This window comes from Rhopilema esculentum, unplaced genomic scaffold (assembly GCF_057945365.1).
Source record: "Rhopilema esculentum isolate cy_ngs unplaced genomic scaffold, ASM5794536v1 HiC_scaffold_33, whole genome shotgun sequence".
NCBI classification, from domain to species: domain Eukaryota; kingdom Metazoa; phylum Cnidaria; class Scyphozoa; order Rhizostomeae; family Rhizostomatidae; genus Rhopilema; species Rhopilema esculentum.
In genome coordinates this window covers 103,699-125,000 of record NW_028300844.1, presented here as the reverse complement: position 1 = coordinate 125,000, position 21,302 = coordinate 103,699, and the positions used below count along the sequence as shown (strand labels likewise).

Genomic DNA, 21,302 nt, shown 5'->3' with positions numbered 1-21,302 from the left:
CTATTGAGGGGATTAAGATTTTCTTTTCAATATCCCTGAAAATATCCATGCAACTCGTTTTTCATCATTTGTTGATTGAAATTAGCTGTTTTTTCAATTGAACGGTGACTAGATAGATGTATGCCGTAACGAAACTTCCAGAATCTGTGACACAGTTAAATGTTCACCTTCAGAACCCTACTACAGTGATCACTAGCCACACTTTCGAACTATAAAACTTCGAATGAAACAATAAACTCTTCAGGTTTGCTATATCTCTGCATAATCATGAACCATTGTGAATGAATGGAAATGATTGTGAACCAGCATTAATCATCATGAAGTAGCATTAAGAATCGTGAATCATCGTGAGTGATCAAAAATCATCACAAGTCATAATAAATCTGTGGAGCGCTAAATCTAACGTTAAAGCTCTATTAAGCCTGCTCTCTATTAAGCCCCATTCCGATGCCAAAATTTGATATAAGCCCCCCTCTCTAATAAGACCTCCACTTTAGCCCCTGATGTCAAACAAAGAAAACAGGCACATTGAGTCGGTCTTTCGACATATGTGATGATGATGAGATCATAAGCCAAGAGAATACTGACGTTGATTCTTTCGAAGAAATCCCAGAGTATTGTGGCAATTTTATAATATGTTCTATTTTTAATGATTAACAAGACATCCTCTCAAATAGGCCCCCTTAAAATAAGCCTCCCTCTAGAAGTGAAAAAATAAATAAGCCCCCACTGGTTTTGATAGTGCTTTTACTGTAAATTAAAATAAATAAATTCTCACCAAGACCCTGTAATACAGGGCCTGTATTCTGATATTTTTTCTTTATAAAAAGTTTCACAAAAAAGCCAAATCCTTCTTGCTACCACTCTTTACTGAGCTCATATTACGTACCAGACATCTTCTTCGTACATAGCCATTGGACACCTATGTTTTAGTATTGTGGCTCTTTCAGGTTGAAGTAGTTGGTGCAAAAAGCTTTAGCATACACAATGAATCTTACCTCATTACATGGTGGGTGTCCTAGGCTTCCAGTTGTTTGTGTTTTGTTATCAAAGCCACAACAATCAAGATACTTTTGCAAGTTGGCTTTAGTTGAAGTCTGAGAATTATACCATCCTGTAGCAAGAACCTTTTTTTGTTGGGTTGCTGTAATACCCAAGGCAGCAAGCGAAAACGCAAATAGAAGTATGAACAGAATGACAAGGATTACCATATACTATTGATAAATGTTAAGGACAATAAGTGTTGGAACAGTCATTTGCAGTAATCCACAGTAAATAATTTTACTTCCTGTTCCAGTTTCATTTCTCATTTTAAATCTTTGAAATGAGACAGTCACAGAATCAGGATCAGATAGGTAACTGAATTTTCATTGCAGAAACAGCTTAATAAAATGTAATTGACAATAAGGACAAAATTCATTAAAAACAATATTTGGCTCTCTAAATTTATATGCACATTCCTTTGTTAACTTTTAAGTTCAAGAGCTACCTTATTCCACAAAAATAATTATTTTACCACTGAATGAATAACAATGATAATAATAGATATTTTTTAAAGTGGGTAGCCTGTACTAATCGAGTTAAAGTTCAATTTTTTACAACAGGGCCCACTATAAATAAAAGTTGGAGGTTAGTTAAAATACTTAAACATGGGCAAGTTTATATTCAATGCAATTTCATGAAATTGGTAGCATAATGATTTGGCTTAATAAAAAAGAGGTTTCTTTAAATTCAGAGAAAAGGATACAAAAAAGAGAATAATCTGGTTCTGCCTCCATGATCCATATAGCCCAGCAAGAGCAACCAGCAACAGAAAAACACCTGCAGCTATGATTCCACCATTTATTGGCCAACTTGTCAGCAATGCATTCACTTTGAAGTAAACGGGGAGTGTTATTATAATTAGAGCCAAGATCTGCAATGAAAATATAAAAAAAATTCAGTTCAAGGTTCATTTATATCTAGGGGTAGTTTTAATGCCTATAAGACCTAGGAATAAGAAAAAATTGAATCAATCTTAGGGCTTCAAAATAAATCAAATTCTGGATATTAATATGTGTGTGCTCTCTCATCATCATGTAGAAAAATTTTGAATTATAAATGTACTTTTGAAACTGGTCTTCATGTTTATCCAATTTTTTTAAAGTTGGTTTTGGTCTATATTTACTTTTGATCTCCCATATGCCAAATGCTAAATTTACTACACCTTGGGGGGGGGGGATCCAACCTTTTTATTATCCCCTTGCAAGTCATCTCTCATAAAGAATTTTTTGCATGTAACAATCATCAGAAATGCAAAAAGATACAACACCCAGCCCAAGTTCGAGGTGAACACTATATTTACCTAACCTTAAAATACGGAGAACTACACTTTTAGCCACCTAACTTGAAATCATAAGCTTGTTGATCCTAAAAATGATTGCCATTTCTAGATTGATAAATGGTATACTAGGTGGATAGGTTGGTTTACATACTTGTGTCTAGATGTTTGCAATTGCGTACTATTATTTCTAACTGGTCAGTTACAATTAGATGGCTTGATAGCTTAGCCTCAAATGGTGTCTCACTTTTAATTAAATAAGTAAAAAATACAGACCTTACAAAAAAGCTCAATATTGAGTAGATAAACAGCTGTTTAAAAAATTTTAAAAGGGTAAAATTTCACTTGAACCATAGCCTTCTCAAAATTAATCATGGATTACAATGAAGCAGCCAAGAATAATGATATGATGACTGAAGTTCCGAAATCATTAATTGTGTAAAGGGCTTTTACAGAAAATAAATAATTAAATTTGCTTTTTGAGCTAGACCCTTAACACATTATCTACATTGTTCCTAATATTTCAGGGTATCTACAATTTTACAAACTTCTGTGTGACACTGTTCTAATAGCCAAGGAAACATAAATTTAACATCTCCCTCCTTGATTAGAAAGAGATTAAACTGCCAAGTTAAGACATAAAAGACAAAAAACAAATTTTTCAAATGAATTTTTGCAAGGCTACTTGAGCATCAAAGTTTCATGCAAATTATCCCAAGAAAAAGCACTTAGAAATAATATGAACATGAATGAATGAATTCAATATGTTCACAATTAACACTTGAATTAACAGCAAAATGTGCACAATTCAGTATTATAAAACTTACATTCAATTGTCAGAGAGAAATCATAAAGAAAAAATAAACTTAAGATTACATGTACTTAATGTCCTTTGGCTTTTAAACTATCTGGGAATAATGATAATTAGTTAATAAATAAATTGAGTACCAGAATGAAAATAAAATAATTATTTAGTTTTATTCTGGTACTCAATTTATTTGCTAACTATATTATCATTATTTTGGATGAAGTACCACACGCAAGTTAAATATTTTATTGGATTTATCTGTGAATAATGAGACAATCAAGGCACACCAAAAACTCTGGTTGTAGGTAAAAATTATGATTAACCTGAATAATGTTTAAGATTTCACGTTTGTTCATCATTGATTATGATGAATGACTAAGTTTTTTGAAAAAATATGCTTAAATTATCAATAGGTTCGCAATCAAATAATCACTTTTTTAAATCTATATGCCGCAGCATTTTTTGTCTCAATTTTCATATCGTCATCGATTATATAATATTGATTGAGGATGCGGTTAGAAATCTGAGACGTGTCCTCTCTCTCACGAAAAATAAATTCAGGGATTATGTTTTGTTCACAATAATCTATTTGGCTAGTTGATTTCAACGAATTTGAACTGCTGATCACACCTGTGAATTGGGAAACACTCTTTGAATTTGTAGTTGTTATAGGAATCATACTGATTCTTCCAAGCTTAAATTCAATAAGTTAAATTTCCTTTCCTTGACAGAGCAAAATAAAAACAATAAAATTTCAGTTGAATTATTGTTTCTTGTACTTCGTACTCACCAAATAAATCATATTCAGCCCATAAAGGCAGCAGCGCAGACATGTGTATGACAGATATCGGCCTGCCATAATTATTTCACGTCAACAAAAACACAGCCTCTGTAGACTTAAAAAAACCAAAGCTCTTATCTTGTGGCTATCATAACGCCATTAACTGATACAATATCCTTCTTTTTGCACAACTTTTTATTTGATCTCTTGATTTTTATCAAATAAAACTGTGCATCGACTTCTAATTCATCGAACCATCCTTCTATGGAACCCAATCGCGAAAAGTCCTGAACGTGTTGTTGTTGCTGTCCATACTGTTAAAAACATGTAAATACTGCGTAGTTTCGCTGGTAGTTGTTGCGGCATCACCATTCACCATGCTTCTCAGACGTGTGCCATTCAAAACATGGGCACCTAAATCCGAGACTTGCAAACATTGAACAGGCTTTCAGAGCTGGGCCTATCATAGACAAGAACTCGCCAGATATCGAGTAATAAGGTCCGAAAAATCCCTTCAACCTCTTTTCAAGTTCCTCAAGAAAATAGAGAAGGCAGTGTTTGGGAATAGCATTAGCTCATATAGGCCTTTATATATTATGTCGTTATCGATCGCCATATTTCCCGGTCTCTGTCGAGAAATCGCAAACTATCAGTGCTTTGCACAATAACTAATATCTAACATGCCCGATTAAATCTTGAGAGTCCATTTTTGGCACTAACTAAACTGACTCGGTTATTAAAACTTTCAAATAGGGGGCCTTTTTTACTTGTGCCAAACTAGAGTTGCTCGAGTTTTCTATCAAAACCTCAATAGTATTAGCGTCTTCCTTGACGTTACGGGTTTAGGAGTAAAATGTGACTGGTTTGCTAGCCATCTTAGCAGAAGGAACCAGTACACCGAAGTCAACGGGAAAAATTAACTTATTAGTAGTGCAAACAAGGGTGTGCCACAAGGATCTGTTTAAGGTCCAATCCTATTCGTTATCTTTGTTTGTGATTTGGCACAATCTACCTATAGTGTAGGAGCCAAGGCCTCTAAAAGGACGATTTTACGCATTCGTGTTGCTTATCTCCTACACTACTAGCTCTGATCGCGAAGACATAAATGTTTTTGCTAAATGCTCCTTGAAGGGCAAAATAATTGTCAGCAGTGAACCATTTCTTTGTGACATTCTAGTTATAATTTCATTTCTGCCTTTACTTGTGACAAGCATCAAAATGGTTAAGTAGTATCAAATACCAGTTTTCTCTAACCTAATTCAACGGATCGTATAAATAGACTTCAGTTTTCTCTAAACGTCGCTATTTAATACTGACAGATAATTCATTGGTAGCTTAATTATCCTCTAAAAAGCGCTGGTTCTTTCTAGATAAGCTTCTCGGTAGCAACCAAGAATTAATTTTAGAGTTCTTATTCAATGCAGAATCGTATTGGCAAGATTCTCTTATTCAAAAACCGTATATATTTTATTTCCATCCCAAGAAATATACGGAAGGGGCATCCTCAAATTATGTCACCTATTGAAATTTCGAATAATTTGCTTCATTATACCTAACGAGTATATTGCTCGATATAATGAGAATGACTTTGTAAAATCTGTCACAGTCATTTTGTTAGAAAGCAAATTATCATGCTTACGATGTACACTAACAAACAGATTACCAAGGTTATATAACCTACAGACAATGGGATGAAAAAATGTCCCTTAACTGGAAAGATCGTTTGGGGGTATCTTCAAATGAAAGCACACGAGGGCATGTGACATCTAATCAAATTTGGATATCTGAAAAAATGCTTTTTAGATACTTCTCAAAATACTTTGGATCCTATTGCCTTCTGAAAAACCTTATACCTATGAATTTGTTGACATTTCATTTGGCAACGTATTAATACTCACGATGAGACGATCGCTGGCTAACGCTTGCAAATACTACTTCCAAATTACTAGCAAATATTTCTAGACTACCGACGAAATTATCTTTATCCAAGCCATCGAATGATAATTATTAGCATACAAGTCATTCGCTTACAACCAACACTTTCCATTTAAGGGGGATATTATAAAAGGGGCCAAAATTTTTTCTTGCTAATGAGCCCTAAACCTGTAAACAAGATACCTTACTAATAACCAGAGTGCAAAAAAACTGTCAACCTTCCCCCCGTCAAGCAAATCTTACTACGAAACGAAACTTTTCTCATTTTTAATGGGTTGAAAACGGATGTGATCAGCAAATTTGGGTTACTTAACTACTCTTGATCTCTTCCCTTGCAACTCTTTTCCAAAACATTTCTAAAAAATCACAGCTTTTGTATAACTATAGATATCTGTTGAGACAGATGTAAAGTTTCATACTTATGTAAATTAACAACAAAAGTGTGTTGTAACTTAATATAAATTATTAGGCAATAGGCATAGGCATATAAATTATAAAAAGTTTATTCCTAAATGTGACAGTGCAAAGGATTTCTGCAAACACATTCAATATAAAAAACAGGTCTAGAAATATTATTTGAATTTTTTAATTTTGCCTGTTTGCATTTTGAAAGCTAAAAGGGAATACGATTTCTTCAACTTCCTCCAGTTTCCAAAGTTTTGGTCACCTTCCTCTATTTCCTTTTTGTTTCTACAACCTTCCTCCGGCCAGCGGCGTGGGCCGTGATGTTTTTGTGACTCTGCTAATAATCAGTGAAACAAAAACAGAGAATATACAAGGTCTATGTTCAAACAGCATCATATAAGGGGAAAACTTTTTTACATTTTCTCTAATTACAAACACATATCAATGTATTTTTACTCTTTATACAACACGCAAGTTTATGAAACTTGACTGTACAAATATAAAAACTGAGTCTCGACTCTGTTATGAAGCCACAGAATGCTTTACCTGTAGCAGTTAAGTTGTCTTTTGCTAAATTCATCGACAGTTTCTGTCACGAAATCTCATTGCAAATATGCGACAAAAATGGCAGCAACGACATTGTTTGAACTCTTCATTGATTGATATGAAATAAAAATTCATGAGCATAAAAATTATTGTTTAGAAAAGTGATGTTTATATTAAAAAACTCTTTTGCTGGTTCGTTTTTTCATAGGCGCAATGAGTACGATCCCGTTGAGGTTTGACGAAATTGTTATACGTCCATCCCGTTGAGGCCATTTTTTACCAGTCGGATATATCTGTCACTAATAAGGAGGCTTTTCCAAAACAGACCAAATCCCTAAAACAAGGTACTTTTACAAAAGGAATTTATTTCCTCCTTTATCACCTATAAGCACCTGGTATGCCAAAGTCAAACTCTTCTTCCAAGTCAAGTCTTCGTCTGAGCAGTTGTGGTGACTCTTGGTGACCATATTTTGGAATATCTGAGTCTGATGATAAAAACGATATCGCAGTACTTGTACTTTCAATACCATTTCTTCGGTCAATCTCATTGGTCAGGTTGTTGTTGATTACCTCATTTTCAGTCGAACCTTCAAATGCAGAGTCAAAGAACTGTTTTGACAGCATGGCACTCCTTCGGCGCCTGCATTCGGGGTGCTTCTTTGCAAAATCTCTCAAAAAAGCTCTTGTTGCTCTCGCCCCAGTCTAAAAAAAATTTTCAATTAAAAAAGAACTGTATCCCACACTATTAAGCCTATTGCGATATACACACTTGCATGCATGAGATATACAGACATGTTGTCAAGATTGAAGTTTAGTAAAAATGAAAAAATCTTCAAGTCTCAACTGTCTGCTCTAGGTTTTAAAAATTCTAAACCGCATCTTTTCTTCACTTTGAACAAACTTTGATTATACGACTTTTAGAGCTTCATTGGTGGCCAATATAGCATGGTCGGATGTATTTGCAAATAAGCCATTTAAACCATTAGTTTAATCGCATTGAGAGGGTTGAGACTATGTAAGAATGGTCCATTTATGCCAAATGTCTTGAAGTACTGTGAAGTTAAAGTTCCGTAAGTGATATGAGAATAATAAAAGAGGATATGTAACAGATGTCATTATAAAAGAAAGTCTGGTTCTATTAGAACCTACAATTCTGGCCAAAAGGTTAGTGGACTAGAGAAAAAACCCATTAAAATTGCAACTTAACCCCAATAATATTATCAAAACCCCCCACCCCTAAAGCAATGTTGGTTTTCTGGAAAATACCAAAGTACCAGCTTTCGAAATGAGTAGAAACAAGCATATCAACATTGACTGTGGGGGGGGGGGGGGGGGAGCGCATTTTTTCAAAAAGACTACAATTTGCCAGCCAGTTCAATAATTTTTGGCCAGGATTGTAGCTATGAGAAACAGACCTCGATGAGGAATTCTTTATCTTCTGCTTCCAGCTCGTAATCTTGTGTTTCAATGTAATCTGTGTCAATGCCAATGGTTCTCTCAATATCTCGATCCTAAGGAAATGTAAGTGAACATTTTGAAAGATCTACTTAAAAGGGGGGCCCAAATAAGTCGTAAGGAACTCAATATAATCATATAATGAATACTCAAATTCTCCTTATAGACCAGAGATTTAAATTGAATTTTTACATCTACGTAAAATAACATAATTATCTGAAAGTAGAGGGTTGGTGAACTCCAATAGTTGGAAAATCGGGGTGGCAAATTAATCTTGGTAGCCCCAGGCACAAAATAAAAAGACGAGAAAATGCGCCTTGGCATCAGTTTTGGACTATTTTGGAAAAAAGATATTACGTAGAATTGTTAGCGTAAGGAAAATAAATTTGTCAGAATGGTTAGGTTAGAGATGAAAGCAAGTTATTAGCGCATATCGTTAATTAGGCTAATTTCCCAAAAGCACAAAATAGAGAACGTCATCGTGTCCTGGGACTGATTTTCTTAGTATTAGAACAGCAATAGATATGAGTTTCTATGAAACATATTTTATAGATATTTAAATCAAAGGAAACAAAGCCAAGAAATGGCCAAAATGAATCACTTGAGTTTTAGAGGTTGCTTGATACCCTGGCTCCTTTGGTTGTCTGTAAGGACTTTTGAAAAAATTTATACAAAGCCGCAAGGCCGTGGAGAGGTTTTGGAGGCCCTGGGGCAAAACCAAACTTGATGGTCAAATTTAACATTAAAAGAAAAACCAGTATATTAAACTCACATCAACATAATTTCTCTTCACGTTAATTGAAAGTGCATCCTGTAAGGAGATGTATACAATTATATCACAATTTGCAGTCAAGAGTAAATTTTTTACACTGTTTAGCAGAAATCTGCTGATACTATCAACAGGGCACTAAAAATACATTCTTTTGGGATCAATATTTCCTGAAAATCAATATCGGTCCCTCTTTCCTTATTTTACTATCCTTTTCAATGGCACTTCATTCAATAATCTTTTATTCAATAACCATGAAGCTCAAAGTACAGACAAAGATAGCTGGAATAATCTAATGAAAATGATGACGTCATAAAAATATATTTGCAAAAAATTTTTAACTTGGATCGTACAACCTGAAAGAGCTTTGCGAAATATTTGTTGAATTGCGACATCAACTTAATGTGTTAGAAACTGGCTGAGATATAGTCACATAAATACAAGGTCTTTTCTCATCGAATCACTGTACTTTGGTCCCCTCTGTTTATGACTTTATGAACCAAGCCAGAACAAAAGTATTCCGTTAGCAAATTCCAAATCTTTCATTGGCCATATCTCATCCAATTATCAGCATATATAACTGATTTTCCATATTCATCAATGTATTCTTACAGGTTGCGTACCCCAAATTAAAGATTCTTAAATCATCTTTTTATATGAAGCCACACTTTAGGACTTTCTCCTGAGCAATAAATAGGGGTACAAACTACAAGGGTGTGAAAGGATAGAACTGGAAGTCTTAAAGATATTTTAAGTTATATAATTGAAAAATAAAGGAAATTAATGGGCAGCTAGCAACTCTTCCCTAGGCAAATCAGCAATAAAATGTGTCTGTTTGCTCCAATTCTACGCTTCACGCTCCTTTTATTTTTTCTTATCTCTGAAAATACTATTGCTGTTATGAATTTACAAAATCAAATTTTCTGCAGGTAAAATTGAAGCAAAGGAATCACCTGTAGGGTTGAAATGAAATCGGTTAAGTGCGTTATTTCCTTTCTACAGTAACCAAGAAACCGTGTCTGGATACCAACGCCTTTCCTCTCTAAGAATGATAGCAACTCTTGGAAGGTGATCTAAAAAATATTTGACGGAGAATTAATCCTTTCTGCCAAAAATGGCATCAAATCATTGCACAGAAATAAGTCATTGCATATAATGCTGGTTTATGGGAGACAAGAATTTTTAAAAAAAGTTTTTAGCATTCGTGAGCAGAGATGAAGAAAGCCGACAAGGTCACATACGGAACAACGAATTATTTCTTATTTTGTTTCTAATCGATGCATCACCTTAGACCATTACTATTTTCACGCTAGTTTTATACTGGCGATTTCTGTGGCTTAGTAATTAGTAAAAAATGTCGCTTTGAAATACAACGAGAAGGTACTGGCACCCAAATCACAGTAGATTTCTCCAAGCCTTATGCCGAACGTCATGATTCAAATTATTGTCTAAACTGTCTAAACTAGGTTTTCTCTTGCTCTAATTATATGCTGAGATAGCCAAAGTATTCTCAAAGAGACCAGATTGTCTAATAGGTTGTCAGCTCACTAATGAACATTAGAGGACTGGTTTCCACAAGGAAAAATCATCTCGAATAATTTTTTACCTCTCCATCTCCATCTTTATCTAATTGTTCAAATGCTGACGAATAGTCAATGCTTTCAAATAAGAGAAATTTATCTTCTTCTGTGAAATCGGAGGCCTGAAAAGAAAAGAACACTGAACATAAGTGGGGACGCCTAAAAAGAAAACATTGATAAACTACAACGCACGACAAGAATGCCTCACTAAGCTTTTCAAGCTAACCATTCTTCAGCTTCCTTAAAACCGTGGACATTTATATATACTGTCTTTTCTCTTCTCCCCTATAGCACCCGATGAAATGCCATTCCCCCCACGTGACATTAAATATTTGATTTCTACCTTACTAACCGCCAAATTAAATTCAAAAATTGAGGAAAAATATAAACTACGAATAAAAAATGAATGCGCTATATAATTGTACAGGTAAAAAAAAACTTGTCTTGACATGCTGTGCAAAACAAACTGTGCAAAATAGGACATTTGATCGGGGACGACCTAGGACTATTCTGTCAGAAATTGGTTAGATTTGTCCGTGATGAGTCATGTCATGAATATTTGTCCGTCAATTTTAGAAAAATGTAGAGCATATCAAAGAAAAAATTCCATTAAATTCTATAACATATACAAACATTGCTAGGTTGATTTGAATTAGCATTTAGCTTTCTAAAACATGAAGTAGCCATGTCAAAATGAGACACGCCCTTTGCCAGCTTCAGACAAACCTGCCTCCTTCTATACAAAATATAAGCCACGATACTTAGGGCAATTGTATGACAATAACAGGATGAGAGTTGAAGACGAAAAAATAATGAGATGCTAGCAACAAAAATTTTATATTTTATCTTATTTGATAGATCCAGCAATTAAAGGGTTTGCGACTCACCGTCTCAAAAAGTTTTTTCATCTCTTTCTCACTTATGACACCATCATCGTCAATATGAAGTGCACGAAGTTCCTGAAGAGAAGAAACAAACTGTCCAGTCAAGTTAACTATTTATTTCCATAATAGACCGCAATCGAACTAAACCTAAACAACTGAAGGCTGGAACTGTGGCTGCGCCCTGTGACGTTTAATACTAGATTGTGCTCTTATCAATGGAAACCGGCTCACGGCGTAAAAGATAATGAAATAGCGTCGAACAGCCCGATTCAGCTTGCCTGGGAAAATATCCATTTACAACTACATAAAACGTGGAAAAACTGATTTTTAAAAGAATTTTTGAATATTCACAAACGCTTTAATAAGAAATACCTTGATTTCAGAGTGACAGAAAATCGTATTATGCAGCGAATTAACTTCAATACTATTTGGCTTTATAGCGATGACTTATAATGGGCAATTTCAAAATGGCGGCAAAGGAAATCAATCATTTGGTTTTAATGAAAAAAGGATTTTTCGATACATCACAGGAAATAGAAAGACATTACTGTTTCTCTAGAAATCTGTGCAACTTATTAACATATTCTAACAATCAGTTTTTGAAAGCATTTGAAAAATAAAACAAATTCTCTCGAAATGGATGTATACCATTTGCTTGCTTGAAAAAAACACATGAACGTTGGACCACCATGAAGTAACGGACCCCCGACTGCGAGCCACCGCAAAAGCACCAAGTTATATTGCATGACAGGTTTAGACAAGACTTTTACGTTATTCTTATTCTGTGTTCTAGACATTCTAAAGTTGTTTTAATCCAATCCTTCTTGATTGCTTCAAAAACAACAAGAATAAAAGAGCTATTTTCCTACCAAAACTCACACTGCACTTTCCAAAATATTATTCTGTAACAATTAACATTTTTAAACTTTATTGTTTGACTGACATGTATAATAAGAAAAGAAGAATTTAAAGGATGTTGTAAATAGTGGATTATGATTGACTCGTCTCACCACAGTCAAACATTTGAATTCAGCTAGACAAAAGCTAGTTCACTACACCGAAGCCCTTGGGGAAGACAGTAATACGAATTGTACAGATGCTTTTAATAATAATATTAACAAAAATATCTAGATAGCAGATTCAAAACAGACCTTGGGCTCGAGATTTTGCCTAGGATAATCTTAGAAGGAGGCCAAATGGGACGAATATCTTTTCTCGATGCTTACATTGTATCGTGTATAGACCAATTCGACTTACGGCCTCGTTTTGAAAATAACTTCAAATTCTTTTGTACAAAATTTTTAACCTCAGATTCGGATTAAGAGCATTGATTTTAGTCTACTTGGAAATTTTCATTATGGCATTGATCACGATATTGATTTTATGACGACATAAAGATAAACATTTTATAAGAGATTTGACCGTGATTGGCGACTAGGGGGGTAAAGTTCCACCCGGAATGATTTTTGCGGTCAAATCCCTTGCAAGTTTTCAAACTCCATTTCTCCATAAAATCTAAATTACAAGCACAAACAAAATGAAAAATTGTATCCAGCCTAAATCTATTGCGATAAAACAAAATCTGAGCTTAATAATAGTTGTATAATTAAATTTGGAGAAATTTCCAAAACGAGGCCGTAAGTCGAATTGGTCGATTGTGTCTCCTGTCCAATATTTTTTGTTTTTGGCAAATAAACAACATTGTGCTTTTGAACCCTTGAAGAAACTTGCCACAGCTTTTATTCACGAGTTGCTTTGTAAGTCAGGGGGTGGGTTGGCGATGATATAGACTGTGTTGGTGCAAGTAATAGCATATGACGGAATCAAAATTCATGTCACATACAAACCTTGATTAATTTTCCCACAGCAGTCACCACTGCTTGGTGTTCCATCTGAGCTGCCTGCTGCTTCATCCTCATTTTTCGCCGTTTCCTTTAAAGAAAAATCACTCAGTATATTGAAAATTCCATACATACGGAACATGAACAGATTAAGAAATACACGAGTAATAGGATAAATTCCAGATATATTGGTGTTTTTATGTAGCTTCATCCGGATATCAATGTGACATCAATGTAGATTTGATGGTTTCATCCAGAAACCTAGGTTGATTTGAACTTAAAAAATCCAGCGCAAGAGACGGATTCAAGTTAGGCTGAGTGCTACATATAGAAAACGTGGTTAGAGCAAAGGTGTAATCACCTTTCATATCCTGCGTTTTTGTAAGTTAAAAGGTCACATTTTGATCCTTGTTGGTCGTGAAGGATATTTGATTACAGGTTCAGAGATTTGGTTTCATCTGCAAAACCCACCTAATGTAATTCCATACAAAGGTAATATAACAAGTCTAATGGCAGAGATCTATCCCAAAAAACAGCAAGTAATTTTCAAGGTGCACACCTGTATAGCTTTGTATTGGGTTGTTTTGGTGGGTTATTGCCTTGCCTCGCTTTAAGCATCATCTTCATCAGCTCTGTTTCCGTGTGTGAATACTGAAATTCAAGATGATAGCATTCAGTTAGGACTAGAGGTTTCGGAACAATTGAGAACTTTGTTCAGGATGCCTTAGCCCGGACGACTGCTTATTTTGGGTATCAAATTTCCGGCAAACAAATGAGGAGGTAGTTGAGCTTCTCTGTAAAATAGGTCATACAAGACATAGCGTGTTTGGGAAACTCACCAATATTATTCCAAGCGTTTTGTTATTCCATTTGCCAAATCGCTCAGATTTTGCAAAAAGGCGAGGAAAATCTTCTAAAGGCTGAAGCTTCTGGAAGAAGCTATCCTCTGGGTCCATCGACAACCACCAGCCTAAAATGAACCAATAATCAAAAGACGTCTGATGGCGAATCGTAATGTATACTATAACAGCGCAGAATATCAAGTAGAGTACTACAAAACTGAGAAATTGTGGAAAAAAGCGGAAACATTTTCCAACAAGTTTAAAGCATTTTGAACAACATAGAGATTAGGTAAAGTAGCAGAGTGTTGGTTCTTGTGGCTATTCAGGGTACGTGACGGTATGCTGAAACAACTACAAAATTTGTAGGTAGCCTTCCGCCATAAGTTCAATTAACTCACAAAAAGTTTGATAACAACAGACTAGCTATTTTCTTCTCAAACACATAAACCAAACATTTTCACTGTTTTTGCCATTATACTTCCTTACATGTTAGTGAGTGACTTCAATTAATATGTCCTGTTTTTGTTACATATGAAAATTGAGTTGCAAATTTTTGAAACCTGATCACATTATGCATTGCAATTTCCCATAAAACAGCTGCATTGGATACAGAAAAGACGCAACAACAACATTAACAATAACAACAACAACATCAGCAACAACAACAACAACAACAACAACAACAACAACAACAACCAAATTTGGTATAACACAGGGAATCATATGTACTAAAATCTGAAAGCATCAGCAGGCCTTAGTTGATCGAAAATCATCAAGATCCGTTGAAAAAAATTACCTGAAATATATGGATGGTTAGCTCGACTTACCGTCAAAGGCGTGGATTGGATAGTTACAAAGCAAGCCACCATCGACATAAACATCTGTATTTTCATTGACTTTGTATTTTACACTCTGGAACACCCCTGAAAAATGCATTAGATGCTTACGATTAGCATAAAAATAACCTGACATGCGCGAGACGCATTCAATAACATGGTTGGGATATAAATGTACCTAGTACTGTCTAATGGCTAGCAAAGGCTTTGGAACAAAGGCTATACTGATTGCAGACACAACCGCCAGACGATGGAAACCTCCCTGTCACCACCAGAAACGTTCAACCTAGGCATGCTTGTACTCGCTAAACGGCAATGTTACATTACTGCACTCTTTTTTGTAAGAAGACACTATATAAGACACACCAAGGTTCGATATTCCCAAAAAATAAGAACAGTGAAAGCATGTCAAGCCCCAGAGGAAATTTTAGAAGAAAAATAATGTGTTTTTTGAAATACTTTTCTTGTATCAACAAAAAAGAGCAGATTTTATCAGCTGAAAAGCCGTGCCACTAAGTATAGCATGCAAGAATGTTATTTAGTGGTCTCTGAAACAATTGATAGTATGTAAAAGAAGGAAAACCAGTTCTGAAACAATTGATAGAACAACATTAAAAGCACTGTAGCCTCACATTATCCAAAAAATAACAACATCGAGCCTCAGTAAAAATTATCTGAATTTTACAAAAAAATGTATGACTTTATTAAACATATCAAACTGAATCTCGGTTTAATAAAGTCATACTGAAGAACTGTTGCCCATCGTAAGTCTTGCTATATCTACACGAAAAGGATAGACCTGCACAAGACGGCTGATTATATAACTGTGTGGTAAGAAAAACGTGTCTTGAATTTTTCTACATTTGTACCACAGTATTTTTCATCGTAACCTCCGGCTAATCATTTAGTACAAATGTAAAACGAGAGTGCAAATCAAACATGTACTAATTAACAAATATAAGATTTTCAATTCCTTATCCGAAGAGCAAAGTTAAGGCCACAGTAATAAGATACTTTGATCTCGTGCCACCACGCTCTCAAATCCATCCAACAATATTGACGTACCATCGAAACACTATGCAACCTTGAAACTGACACAGTGAGGATACGACGCGAATCAATTTTAAGCAGTGACGTCGCCACGAGGTGGAGTGGGCACATGCAAAAAAGCCACCGTTACGAAAAATGCTGCTTGAGAAAGCTGCTTGTCCAAAAACTTCAAAATAGATAAAAAATACTAAAATACGATTTTCCAAGATTCTGAAGAGCGTGGCCGAGAAAATTTGTTTTTGTCCACCCCAGTTTTTTTGAGCTGGTGACGCCACTGAAATTAAGTACTATTAAGGAAAACCTACGAGCTACTTTTTCTTACAACGTAAAATAATCTTGATGCACACGCTTGAGGGTGGCAGAGAAAAAAATCCATTTACAATCTCAAAGGTCGGCACAACAAGTCTGTTAGTTGTGGGGGAGAGCTGATTACATCGAAGCGAAGGCGAATCATGCTAGTATTTGTACATCTGGCCTTAACACATTTACGATTATTTGCTACTTCTTCGAAAAAAGCAACTTGTGTCAAATAGAGCAACAGCTGAAAGATTAATTCAACTTTTGTCACAAGTAGCGCCTAGAGTTTTCCTTTCTATACCGCAAGCTGCTTTAGAAGACAATTTCTGATAAAAGTAAATAAATTGACTTGCTTTTGTATGATGCACTCAATATTCAGTCAGCGCAACGTGCACTATACAGGAGGTTTGCACGTGGATTAATTCGATGTTTCAGTACTTGAATAATCCGTGACGAGTTTGTCTATCGTAAAAACCCAAGAAAGACCGCTGTTTACACTAGCTGCATTCAATAAGCATTATTTAACCGCTTTTTGACTAAAACGAGGTTCAATTTCAAAAACGAGATTTCTCTGCTGACTGGAAGAGGCACACAACCGTCCCGTGATGTTTTTACATCAAAGAAGATTACGTTCAGGGTGATTGGGTTTCGTTTTGCTCTATTTTAATTTTGAACCTGTAAAATAGTGAAAATGCTGTGAAAAAGGTGGGGTTGCTTTCATTGCTCCGCTAAGACTATGTAATAAATTTATTAATCATGATTTGCAATCGGAAAATCGAGCACTGTGCCAGGCTCATCCGCATTTCTTGTTGGGGTTCTTTCAAAAATGAGTGAGGGTGATAGACTAGGGATACATTAGTGCAGATGCACAATGACTGAAAACTGAGTGACACTCAAATTGGAGACAACTGCATAATAAAGACACCTACCTGGCATGGCAGTTGACATCCGAACTGCAGTTCTGATAGGTATGTTTGGCGTTGTCTTTGGATGGAAGTAGTCTGTCGACATTTGGCTAAGGTTTGTCACCACAATGCAGAGCTCTCTGCCATACCTTTGCAAAAGCTGTGGAAAGAAAGAGAGTCGCTAGTTCAAAACACAGAAAAACAGGTATCAGCATGGTCTAATGGCCTTGCATACACTACTGTGGGCTAATCTTGAGCAACAACTTTAAACGAAGAAACATAATTAGTTTTACACATCCACAAAACAGCCGCAGAGATAAGAACTTCAAAATTGCACCCCATCATGTGTGAAGACGGTCCTTATTTCTACTTGGCTCGTTTTTATTCAGTTATCCGGCCCCTGTGCCAAGGATGTCAGGCTACGGGGACAAAAGACGATGTACCTTGTCCTCAAAAGCACCTATGCTTAAATTTGATGGAGTATCTTCTGTTTAGACACAAAAAAGGAACATCAAAGACTGAGCAATCAATAAACGTAAATTTCTTCAACAGCTCATTCAGTGCACATCGATTTATGCAATAAGCGTGCATGCAGGACTGCTACTGGGAAGAAGAAAGTGATGCTAGTTACGTGCTTTTAGCATCATCTGGAACGAGATACTTTTAATTGCACAATCAGGCAAATAGATATTGCATTGGTCACTTCATATTAAAGTTAGTGAAGATCCGACAAGAGCTGCTCCTTGCTTTCTCGCCTAGACACTGATGCTGGGACAAATCAATATTCATTTTTTTCAACAACTCATCATATCGGGACCTCTCTTTACCCTGCTTGAGTGTAATACTTTTAAAGAGCCGACTTCTAGTTGTCATAAGATGCCTTTTCTAAGTCCTAAAAATCTGAGCAATCAATTTTTGTAACTATAATCTAGAGGATCGAAAACCTGGAACTCACTTCCAGATGAACTCAAAACAACTCGAAATTCAATTGGAATTCAAAAATTGGATTTAAATTTGGTTCCAAATTCAAGATATACGGGAAGAATGTTTTCAAACAAAAAATCAATATAGAAAAAAAGCAGGAATTAGATATGCAGTTATAGGCCGAAATCTGTATGGATATTTCTGAAATTAATGTTTGTGTTGGAGGGGTTACCGGGAGTGGGACGCTTTGAAAACTGATCAACATCATGGATACCTTGTTCAGCGTTATTTTTTGCCCATTGTAAAGATACAAACCAATTTGATACATACACAAAACACGAGTAAAACATGAATCATAGGTTAATCTTTAGATACTATCGATATCGGCTTTACCAACACCCCTTAAGTGACGTGGGCGCAAAATATGCGGAAAATATCAATGGATGACTCAGAACTAAACATCATAGAGATGAAAATATATTTATGATCGGTTAGTTTAAACGTATTTCAGATACTATCTTTTCTTAAGAACCGATAAAAAATTTATGAATTTGAAAAAAATCCGCCATGTTCTTCTCCTTGTTTTGGATGAATAAATACATTGCTAGATGGCTAATGAAAAACAAAACTCTAGGGATGACCAATGTACCGACTATTAAGTTGCTTAAAGATGCTTAAGATTAAGTTGGTTAAAGTTGCACCGATGATTAAGTTGCTTGGACACAAAACACATGCATGATTTTGTATCTAGTTTTACCTGTATTATGATTCTCATTTTAGAGGTCTTTCTGCAAAACATGTTTGAATCAAATCACAGAACTGACGCAAACAGCATAAACCAATCAATTTTGGGAAGATTTAAATCATTTTGTAAGTGAGTGAATGACAGCTATGGGTCTATAAAGGACTGGTGACCGCGTAAGAACCATCCGTAAACCTTAACAATTTGTTAAGCGATGAGTTTAAAGCTGCGGTCTTCTTTCTTCTTTAATGGCAATGAAGAGATGCAGGCTTTGGGCGAAGTGAGATTCCAGCAAACAAAGCTGACATCTACCATTTTTTCCACTCATTCATAATAAAGCGATTTTACATCCTTCTGACATTATATTGCATTCATTCTTTTGCTTAGTATTGACAGTTTTCATCTTTGGTCAAGCATTGTTTAAGTCAAATTACAGTAAGTTTCTAGGCCGACACCGCAAAAAATCTAGATTGAACTCAGCCTGCAGTGACCAATGACTCATTTATCCATTGAAAAATGGCCAAGCAGAAAAAATTGTTTAAAGATAATCGATAGGGTTCTCAGGAGTAGTAGATTATCCTTATTAACGAGGCAAAAAAACCTCAAAGCCTCGCCTTCGTTTAAAATGTATAGCGACCATTCATTCACCCCTGTATTGTAACTGGATGCTTTGGGATTACACCACGATCGCCCATTATCTCAGAAAACGACACCATCTGGTATTAATGGCCGACAAATCAACTGATGAGATAATGTCGCAAGTTTCTTCCCGCCTTTATTTTGTCGTATATTTCTTGGCAGCTCTGTAAATCAGGATTTAGCTGAATTAACACGAGAGGAGGCTGTAGGGTAGCACGGCGCGTGGCCTTCAATAAAAGTTTAGATTAGAACCCCTCATCAAGTTCGAAGAGGGTTAGTGATAAAATCTTTGACGTTCTCCATTTCATCATATACTGGGTCTCTGTCTTTAGTGGAGAGGCATTCTCTTTTGACTCGAAACTGTCAAGGTCTCTTGCTATCTTTCCGGTGTCGTCTTTTCCTGCACAAGACTAAGTGCGCTGAACAAACGATACGTGACAAACCATTAGGTCATAGAAGCCAGGAGAATCAAAGAACTGGTGTTGGTTCCACAAGATCCTTCTAGTAAAACCCAAACAACATTTTCTATGGTATTCTCACACATTCAATTGAGGGGTGTAACAACTAACATACAGGCAATTAAAAGCAAATAAAAATGATATCATGTAGGCTAAAAAGGATATCTTCCCACCTCCTTGAATGTAATATCTGCGTTTCCGGTACGTTCTCGAAGTTGCTCACCAAACCATTTGAATAGTCTTTTACCAGGATTCCAACCAAAGCCTTGAAGAAGATTCGGCAAAAGACTGCAGTATCCACATCGATGATCTGTTAAAATGATAAAAATACATTATCATCACAAACTACGTCCACTTCATCTTCCTTACAATTAGAATTACACGAAAGTTGGGAAAACCCACATCATACAGGGAAAACCCACAACTTAAAAATCAACTAATTGGGACGAAACATTTCACCACCAAGAAGGAGTAATCAAGTTATCTAACCCATGAGCAGGAATTCAGGGGGGGGGGGCTGCGTGACTAAATTCGAAATAATAATGTGGTTTTCAAGGCCTTCATTGAACCGAGAACTCCTTCCTACCGTTAGGGCTAAACTGGGTTTTAAGGCCACTTTCTACTATACTGGAATAATTGAAACATGATCAGGGGGAGTTTACATGGGCTGCAAAACAGGATGGAAAGTGGGGGGGGGGGGGTTGACATTAAAAACCCAAAACAAAATATTTGGAAAAAAGTTCTACTGTTTTGAAAAATAGCAAGGAGCGTGCCTCCGACCACCCTTCGTCTGAGGCTCTGGTTTAATGTGTAATTGCAACTAGCCTCTTGCACTAAAGTTATGTATCTTTTCTGAAACAAAGGGAGATCAGAAGTACAATCACAGTCAAAAAAGTCTTGGAACACTAGCGTCAGTTTTCAAAGGCAAATCTAGTCACCCCCCTCTTCCCCTAGAAACAATGTTGATTTACTAAAGAAAAAAGAAAGGGGTTATAGAGTACGCTTTTTCTCATGGTTTGTTTGATATTTTCTCTACCTTCAACATTGTTCTTGGGGGAAAGGGGGACGGATGTAGTAGCACTGAAGAAAACAAATGAAAAATAGAAAAGCACAGCTCGAAGTGTTGGGTGTTCAAAGTTATTTTGGAAGTGATTTAAGCAGTCCATAAAACTGCTGAAGCAGCAATTCCTACATTGACTGCATTCCTTGTTGATAGTTTCAATTCATTTCGGCTCACATATAAACTACAAAAGGTGCTGGTGCTGCAACATTATGTAACAAAGCT

The 21,302-nt window shown here is 35.8% G+C and overlaps 2 protein-coding genes across 4 annotated transcripts in view; both read right to left on the bottom strand.

The window, feature by feature from the left end:
- Positions 1–998: 998 nt before the first annotated feature.
- LOC135682634 (tetraspanin-31-B) lies at positions 999–4,222 on the bottom strand (the record flags this gene model as incomplete). Its single annotated transcript, XM_089115481.1, is given in 3 exon segments — positions 999–1,214; positions 1,748–1,915; positions 3,919–4,222. Coding segments are annotated over 3 exon segments (453 nt in total), but the record flags the coding sequence as incomplete, so codon positions are not given.
- A 2,404-nt stretch (positions 4,223–6,626) lies between these two features.
- The window catches only part of LOC135682618 (uncharacterized), a 36,731-nt gene continuing 22,055 nt past the window's right edge, over positions 6,627–21,302 (bottom strand). For all 3 annotated transcript variants that reach the window (XM_065197582.2, XM_065197584.2, XM_065197583.2), the window contains exons 3-14: positions 20,191–20,327; positions 17,279–17,414; positions 14,994–15,089; positions 14,164–14,294; positions 13,884–13,975; positions 13,331–13,415; positions 11,487–11,558; positions 10,626–10,721; positions 9,973–10,092; positions 9,023–9,061; positions 8,211–8,306; positions 6,627–7,497 (exon numbers count right to left, since the gene is read on the bottom strand). In XM_065197582.2, coding sequence (XP_065053654.2) covers positions 7,174–7,497; positions 8,211–8,306; positions 9,023–9,061; positions 9,973–10,092; positions 10,626–10,721; positions 11,487–11,558; positions 13,331–13,415; positions 13,884–13,975; positions 14,164–14,294; positions 14,994–15,089; positions 17,279–17,414; positions 20,191–20,327 — 1,424 coding nt within the window. In that variant the 3' untranslated portion in view covers positions 6,627–7,173. The remainder of the gene's footprint in view (positions 7,498–8,210; positions 8,307–9,022; positions 9,062–9,972; positions 10,093–10,625; positions 10,722–11,486; positions 11,559–13,330; positions 13,416–13,883; positions 13,976–14,163; positions 14,295–14,993; positions 15,090–17,278; positions 17,415–20,190; positions 20,328–21,302) is intronic.